Source organism: Panicum virgatum, chromosome 6N (assembly GCF_016808335.1).
Source record: "Panicum virgatum strain AP13 chromosome 6N, P.virgatum_v5, whole genome shotgun sequence".
Lineage (NCBI taxonomy): Eukaryota > Viridiplantae > Streptophyta > Magnoliopsida > Poales > Poaceae > Panicum > Panicum virgatum.
Window position 1 is genome coordinate 44,295,531 of NC_053150.1, and position 8,728 is coordinate 44,304,258.

The window sequence follows — 8,728 nt, forward strand, 5'->3', positions numbered from 1 at the left end:
AAAAGAGTTTGTTAGGCAACACGAGCGAGCTCACGAGGATCAATGCTTAGGCAAGCCGGGTCAGAAAAGAAAGACATAAAGGACCTATTACAAACCAAACACGCTAGTCTTGCAGCTCCCGTTGGGATCCATGATTCACCTTCTTATTGAATGGAGCTTAGCAAAGCGTTTTTCTGTAGCTCAGCATCTCTGAACACACAAGCGTTGCGTTCCTTCCGGATGTGCCAAGTCACCAAAATGACGAGGGCGTCGAAACCTTTGCGCTTCGGGGGTGGCAGCTGCCCATGCATGCAGCGAAAACTACCATTATTGTAGTAGGGTCATGCCGGCAGCTGCAAATATATACCTATGATTCCTATACTGTTTAGGAGCAGCCACCAAACCTACAATGAGTAGGAGCACCGGAATAGCTGACTTAGTTCGATGGCTCCGGTAGCACTTCCAATGTCTTGAGTTTAATTTTTGGTGAGAGCGAATTTCAGACTGAGGTTAAAAAATCCCCCACGCTAGCCAGAGAAACTAGATTTCAGGGGTTTTCTCGGCTGGGGAACCGAAGTCACTTCCTCTTAATGAAAATTGGTGGGGCCGTAATATCCCCTCCGGTTGATTTTTTTTAGAATGTGGTCCCAGGTCTCATCTTCTTGATCGCTAAGTTTGCAAGTGATAACTGCATCCAAGCCATGGTGAATCCGACAGTTGGCGGTTCATTATCTCCGAAGAGTAGTAGGCTAGAGAAACAACTTAACTTTCATCGGAGCTGTGACGGAACCGCCAAATTAAAACTCTAATTAAGCGTAATGGCCGTCATTTGAACACATCGGGTGCATTAGCTTAACGGCTTAATTTGGCGATCCTTACTCAACCCACGGCCCGATCGAAACAACACCGGTAGTCCCACACGACGATGGACGCAGATAGTACAAGCACGACAAAATACTTGAAAATATACAAGGATGAATGAACCGATAAACAAGAGTTTTACAAACTGAGTTCAAATTTACACATGATAGTATAATTTACAAAACTTACAATATAGGTAACCGAAGTCCGAAAAAAAGAGAAATCTAATACTACATTAGCCTTCACCAGTTCTGAATTTTCATGACCGGTCAGACCGGTTTATCCAACCGGTCGGAACGTCTCCTCTCCTCTGAAGCCTCCACCAGTCAGACCGGTCCCACGGACCGGTCAGACCGGTCTGTGCAAAACAGAAAGGCTGAACACTCTGCCCTCAAGTGTTCACCCCGAAAATCCCCTAACCTACGGGTCTCACTCCACCACCTCCCACCCCTCTGCATCCCGGCGGATGAACTTGACACAGCAGAGGCAGAAGTCCACGTTCGGGTGTCCTGTAAAAATAATGGCGGCAACAAACCCTGAGTATTCTAATACTCAGCAAGGCTTACCCGACCAGTGGGTATAACTTAGCCCACATATCTAAACATGCAAGGCTTTCTGGCTGGTGGTTATTTTGCATAAAAAGCTTCTAAAATGAGTCCTTATTTTTTCCACTTTTAGCTCCCAATTCTATATACTATCATTCTCAACTAGTATTTGCACCTGCTAAGAAATCATAACAGACATGGAGTAGTAATTCATGGTAGTCATTTCCAATCATCACTTAAGTTCCATAAGACATTACTACGATGCGGTGCTGCGATCAAGGTGCTCATATCCGAGAGTGACTGATGGCGAATCGATCCGATTTAACCTTGCAAGGTGGACCTAACCAACACGGCACGCAAAAGCCCCGTCGGACCCCACGCACCAACCTTTCCCCTCCCCGCCTCGAACTATAGGAACTAGCCCAACGACATATGGTCAGCCGAGCTCAACGTGAGACCACCAAAAGTAAACATATGCATCCCCAATTCTCCGCGACTACTCGACTCGCCCCAGGAGTTGGGTGAGGGTTCCTGTACTTTCAAAGCAAAGCAGTACTCGGCTTACCGGTTTCGACTACCTCCTACTCCCGGTATGCGGTTAGTACTGTTCAAACTCGATCACAGTGCCAGACAACGAACGGTCCTTAACCGACACAGACGGGGCTAACCTTTCCCCGCCCGGTCTCCAAATTCTTTTCCTTACTTACCTAATTCAATATTCCATATATTCAAATTAACTAAATGCCCTATATCTCGCGAGTGACCCGAAATCACTCGACTTCTACCGAGTTCTATTAAGCATAGCATTTCTATCGTCTTCTAAATACTAGTACAACTCGAGGAAACCTATGGATCATGCAACTAGGGTTCCAAACAATTCCTAAACCTAATGCACAAGTAATAGCAACATATATAGGTGACATAATTTTAAATAGTAGGATGTGCACCGGGGCTTGCCTTGCATCTGCTGCTCAATACTGGGGTGAGTTGGGCCTTGGGCCGACTCCCCACGAACCTCTTGCTGCGGGGCTTGCCCCTAGGGCTCCTGTGGCTCCGCAACCACCTTGTATACGACCTCCTCCGCCACGGCTACTATACGTATGCGTATGCATATAAAATGTATGCATGATTTATAAAAATTACAAGTAACCAGTAGCCAAATTAAATTCTAACTATTTGCATCAATTAGCCCTAATTGAACCCACTCAGCCCTGCTAGCACCGGTCAGACCGGTCCTACTCAACCTACCGTGACACTGGTCAGACCGGTCCCTCCGACCGGTCAAACCAGTCCTGGCCAGACCAGAACCTAGAAACCTTGGCGCGGCGACAATCGCCCACCAACTCCAAATACCTTCTAGGATCTAGTTCAGGGGTTCATGTGGATGCTTTTGACCAGAGGAAATCACCTAAAACCATCTAGAACAAGAGATCGATCCAAACCCCTAAATTACCTTGAATGAGTCCTTTCCCCTCACAAGGACTTGATTCCACAGCATAAGTTCTATCTAGGCTCTAGCTTAGAATGCAAGTGGAGGTTCATGACCAAAGGGAACCACCCAAATCCCCCTAGAATAAGAGATCAATCCCAACCCCTATATTATTTACCTTGGGTCCTTGCACCAAGAGCTTGAATCCAAGCCAACCAGGAGGGAGCACGCGGAGAAGATGATTCCCCGCCCAATTGAAGCTCCCTTGGGCCTTGGATCAATGGAGGATGGATGGATTTGGGTCCTAGGGTTTGGGGTGAGAAATGATAGGGGGAGAGCCTGAGCTCGAGCTGAGCACGGGGAGGGTGAGGGAGATACTGGGGAGAAGAGAGAGAGAGAGTGATTTAAATGAGGTGGGCCCCAAGACGGTTGGAATCGGTTAGACCGGTCAGATCGGTTGTCCCGACCGGTCAGACTGGTCTGGCTGAGACTGACAGGAGGAGTTCTAGTTTCTGCCTGTCGTGTGAGTTCGAAACTAATGGCCGTAATTAACTTAATTATCGAGGATTAATACCTGGGTATTACAGGAGCCCAGGTCTTCCAAAGCAGGTTGACTCCTTCAAAGGGCAGTGATCCTGTGTGGAGCCCCTGATATGCGAGGAGGCCGAGAACTGACCATCAGTACTGCAGCGCCAAAAAACTGATCAGCGCTGCCCACGCTCTATCGTCGACTTTCTGCAACCAGAGCCATTTTGATTGGAGTGCAATGCCAGCAAGGGTCAGGTCCAAAACCCCCAGGCCACGGAGCGCTATCGAACGAACAGTAGGTCAACCTATTAAATGTCAAATAATTTAATCGCGTTGTCTGTAGGATATCAAATTCAATTCATAGAGAAACTAAACATGGACGCGGCAATAATAAACCACATCTCCTATTCTTCAGTATTCTTCAGATGCTTGAAATCTCCAAAATTTCAGGCGACTAGAAGAATAGAAACACCTCCAATGGAGGTCCCAAAATTAGGGCTATGGGATTAGGGCTCTGGGGTTGTTGAGAGCAAAAAAAGATTCCCTAGGCTTAGAGAGGATGGTTTAGGGGTGGAAGGGAGGACCAAGCGGTGTGGGTTGAGGGCATCATGGTAGGCGGAGCCGCTGGCTGCAGGTGGTGATGGACATCCAGATGGGAAGGGTCAGGGCGGGAGCGATGGTGCCGCCGAGTTAGCGCCGCGACAGCATCTGTCTGGATCGGACTCGGCGGTCGGGAGGACGCCGGCCGACGACGGTGGTGTGCTGATCGGAGGCGAGGCTGAGCGCCCCCGTCGCGACTTACGAGTTTATTCGAAGCCGGAGATTATTGAAGATGTCATAGAGCCATCAGATGTAGATCCAGTGGTTGTGGTTCATCGCCTGGAAATAGATTTTTTTTTTTGAATAATTGAAAATAGATGAAAATTTCGAAGCTGGAGATTGAAGATGTCAGAGATAAAAACCAGGCATCATCATCACCATATTAAACGTTGATTGTGATAGTTAGTCAGATACGCGTGCAGCTAGCTTTTCCTTCAGACCAAGATACATCATCCGTAGAATGACTCTTATAGTATTTGTGCCAGGACTCCACACTGTTTATGTGTTGAGATAGCACATCTTTGACTTGTTAATTTGTCAGGATGTCGTGTATATTACACTTCAAAATATAAAAATGGATTAGTAGCTTTCCACCAACAAGACCAAAAAGGTTTCTATAGTCCATAATCAATAGCGTGAACGTGCTTGTATAAATTAATGATGAATATGACGCCATCTTTAAGAGTAGGATAACCATCCAAAATTTTTATCAACCGGCCGGGATACAAGGTATCTTTAGGTATTTATATCAACTAGTTACTTCATCCGTCCTCAAATGTAGGGCATTCTAGGTTTTTCGAAGCAGATTATGAAGATAAAGAAAAGGGGAATATATCCGGTGAAAACCACAACTTCGTGAAAACCCGTGCAAACTACGACAAAAGACTCATCTAAATTCACCAAAAAAATCACACATGTAGATGATATAATGATATACAAGCTTATAAAATATCTTGTACAAACTCGACTTCGTTTGTAAGACTCACAAAAGAAGTCGAGTTTGGAAAAAGATATTTTACAAGCTTGTGTATCATCGTATCATCTACATGTGTGATTTTTTTGGTGAATTTAGACGACTTTTTTGCCGTGGTTTACTCGGGTTTTCACGAAGGTTGTGGTTTCCACTAGATACGTTGCCAAAGAAAAGACGCATATATCCCTCATTAGTGCATTGTTGAGTTAATCAATTGCTTAGTTTTTGTGCCCACACCAAAACCAAGGAGATTAGTATATCTCCTCCCCTGGCCCACCACAATTAATTTTTTTTACAAAACTAGCACTAAAATAAAGGAGATTAGCATGTGTTTTTTTCCAAAGTACTCTAGAATGCCTTATATTTAGGTACAAATTTTGAACCCTTAAATACCTTACATTTCAAGACTGAGAGAGTAGTGATGATTAGGCCTATGAAGGCCATTAGGTATCCATAATGGCTGCCGCTTTGACTAAGAGATGCTACCCCGTTCTATAACAAAAAGAACCCTATGCGGGCTTCTCACTTCCCCACCTTCCATTGCAAAAAAGAAAAAAATAAAGCTAAGTGGCGGCAAAGAAAAATCACATGATTGTTTTGCTGGCAGAAAAACAACATGATGAATTAAGTTTAGTGCGTATATTGCATGCACTCCGTATTACAGAGGCAGATACTTTGGACGTATATGTACTAATTAAAGTCCCTACAAAGAACTTGAATTAATTAATGAATTACAGAGCATGCTTAGGCTAACATGTATTCAAATTTATATTATATTACCTACGTATACACAAATAATTAATTTGACCTAATTTATTAGTACCCCGGCGCCCCCATGCATCCATGTTTACTGTGACGGCGTGTTGCCTTTCTTCTGGAGCCTGGCCCGGCGCTCCTCCACGAGCATCTCGGCAAAACGGGTGAGCTCCTGCTCGTTGGTTCCCCTGCTCCCGTCGGGCTCGTTCTTGCCGGTCTCGACGTTCATCTTACCCACCGGCTTCTTCAGCAGCGCCTTGCCGACGTCGACGAGGCGGTTCAGGTTCTCCTCGGTGGAGACGTCGACGGAGGAGGTGTCGCCCTTGAGCTCGTCGTCCTGGATGCGGAGGTACCTGTCGTCGGAGTGCAGCGCCTGGAAGAGCACGGAGGCGTGGATGTCGACAAGGTCGGCGCTGGCCTGGCTGAAGCAGTCGATGATCGGCGTCGTGCCCTTGTTGTGGAGCCACCCCAGGAGCCCCCACTTGCTGGACTCCACGGCGTCGAACTTCTCCTCGACCTTGGCGGAGCCGGTGCCCAGCGACAGCACCATGAACTTGCCGTAGTCCGCCGGCTTGATCGGGAAGAAGTCCTTGCAGCCCAGCAGGATCTGCTTGCTCACGTGCGTCATCGCCAGCAGCGTCTGCCGATTTTGTCATGTTTTTGTGCACATCATCAGCGTCACAATTTTCATAGAAAGTTAGCAGCCATGCATAGTTTTTTTTTTGTCTACAAGCAAATTGAATAAGTCAGTCTAGGCTCAACGGCTGCACAATGACAACGACCATTTTGCCTTTGATTTAGGCTTGGTTTATTCGTGTGTAGCTACGTGTTCTGTGTGTTGATATCTATAAGCAGGTTGCTGCCGTTAGCACGTAGCATGGTCAGCCGCCCAGCGGCCGGGGCACTCACCGGATTGTTTGCGGCGACGCCGCCATCAATGAGGTTGAAGGCCCTGGGCTTGCCGTCCTTGTCCTTGGTCTCGAACTGGTGCCCCGGGAGGTAGGTCGGCGCCGCGGAGGTGCCGATGCACACGTCGGAGAGTAGAGCGTCCTTGGAGATATCTTTCATGGCCTGCGTGCAATCAGTCACGTTGTGAACTATTTTCTTTCTTCTTAATATAAAGACATGAAGCTCTTATGTGTATTTTTTTAAAACAATTGTGCGTGTGCTCATACGTCGTATCTGGAGAAGATGGTTGGCTGGAGGAGCTTGATGTCGAAGGTGGGGATGACGATGTTCTGGAGCGCCTGGCTGACCTTGGTGTCGCCGAGGAGCTCCCGGACGATGCCATGGAGGTACTTGCCGTCGTACTTGGGCCCCAGAGCGACGCTCTTGACGAGACCCAGAAGGCCTCCCCTGCACAGACGACGCGCACGAGGCACAGCAGTCAGATCAGATCATTTATCCGGTAGTGCTGCCTGGACTGATCTTGTGCACGTTCGCCATGGCTGCAAACTAAAGCACAAAATCCTCGATCACCTTCTGGCCGGGAAGATCTTGGGGCTGTGCCGGAGGTAGAAGTCGTTGATGTCCTTGGCGGCGAAGAGCGGGCGGCCCTCCTTGTCGGGTGCCGTGAGCATAGCGGTGACCAGCCCGCCGGTGCTCGTCCCGGCGACGACGTCGAAGTAGTCCGCGACCCTCGCGTCCGGCCCGTCCAGCTCCTGCAGCTTCGCCTCGAGGAAGGCGAGGATGGTGCCCGGGATGATCCCGCGCACGCCGCCGCCGTCGATGCTGAGCACGGTGACGATGCTCCCGTACGCCGGCGGCGGCGACTTGGGCGTGCCCGGCGCGGACGCGCCGCGGCTGAGCGCCTGCCGCGCCGCTGCCGGGTTCAGAGTCAGGACGCCCTGCTGGGCGCCGGGCTCCGCGGCGTACACGGGCGCCATGGGCACGGCCTCGATCGAAGGCAGGCTAGCTAGATAGCTGGTACTAGGGCTAAACAAATTAAAGACTAGTTGTGCCCGAGACGAGATCCCTTGGCTTCGCGAAAGAAAAGCCCCGTTCCGCCGTTCGTTCGCTTGTCCCTGGCTGTGTTGCGCTTGCTGTGGTCGGTTGGGTGGACGCCCTCGAGCTGATACTTATACTGCAGGGTGGCGGGTGGGGGAGAACGGAGCAACACGGTGGACGTGACCCGAAGTCCCGATAAGAAATGGTCGCGCACTCGTGCAGCGCCGTGCCCTGGCGATGGAACGGAGCTGATGGGATGGGATCATAGGAGTGGGAGGGTACGGGCAGGCGGGTCAAAGGTTGAACGGGTCGATGCTAAGGCAAGCAGAGCAGCGGCCTAGTCCGAGGCTCCGAGCACGCGGGCGGGGAGGATATGGTCGCGTGGGCCGGCGGCTGTTCCGCACTTCCGCTTCGGCGGGATTTTTTTTTCTTTTTCCACGAAGGGCCTAGCTCGAATTTCATTACTTTTTGGGTAACAAAATTACACAGTCTGCAAACGTTGCCAGTATGGGAACGACCAAGCAAGCTTTTAACGAGCTACAACCAGGAAAACAAGACCCATCGGCCAAAGTCTGAACCGAAAAAACAGATACTGGGCTCCACACCCAACGTCGAACTAGAACTACTGCAGAAAGGGCACAAAGGCACCAGAGCTCTCACTGAAGCTGCTAACCCCAGAGCAAAGAACCAACACTACTAAAGAAGAGCTATCCCCGCGCCATTGCCAGAAGCCTGTGTGTGGAAGTGCAGCGCCGTCTTCAGGAGGGCTGCCGCACCGGCTTCGAGTTCCTCCTTGTTTCGTCCCGTCTGTAGACCTGCCCAATATTTTATAAAGGAGCTAGCTGTGCAAACTATTTCTGTTGGTGATCTTATTGCTTTTTTTTCTCAAAACAACTATCATTTCTGGTCGTCCATAGCGCCCAGCAAATGGCAGCCAACCCGATTATATGAAAGTGTTTCCTATTTGGCAACATAACAGAGGCCCATTGCCAAAATTGTCCAAATGAGATGGGTCTGTGGCTGGCTCCCAAGATAGAAGCCACCAGACTCCAGGTATATTTAGAGGAGACACATACAAAAAAGAGGTGGTCGATTGTTTCCACGTCATTG

At 49.1% G+C, this 8,728-nt stretch overlaps 1 protein-coding gene across 1 annotated transcript; it reads right to left on the bottom strand.

The window, feature by feature from the left end:
• Positions 1 to 5,591: 5,591 nt before the first annotated feature.
• Positions 5,592 to 7,688, bottom strand: LOC120680208 (patatin-like protein 2). The gene is made up of 4 exons (XM_039961818.1): positions 7,151 to 7,688; positions 6,847 to 7,027; positions 6,581 to 6,742; positions 5,592 to 6,311 (listed from the first exon to the last, which is right to left on the bottom strand). Exons 1-4 carry the CDS (start codon positions 7,555 to 7,557, stop codon positions 5,763 to 5,765), a joined length of 1,299 nt encoding a protein of 432 aa, XP_039817752.1. The 5' UTR covers positions 7,558 to 7,688; the 3' UTR covers positions 5,592 to 5,762.
• Between the last annotated feature and the right edge of the window lie 1,040 nt (positions 7,689 to 8,728).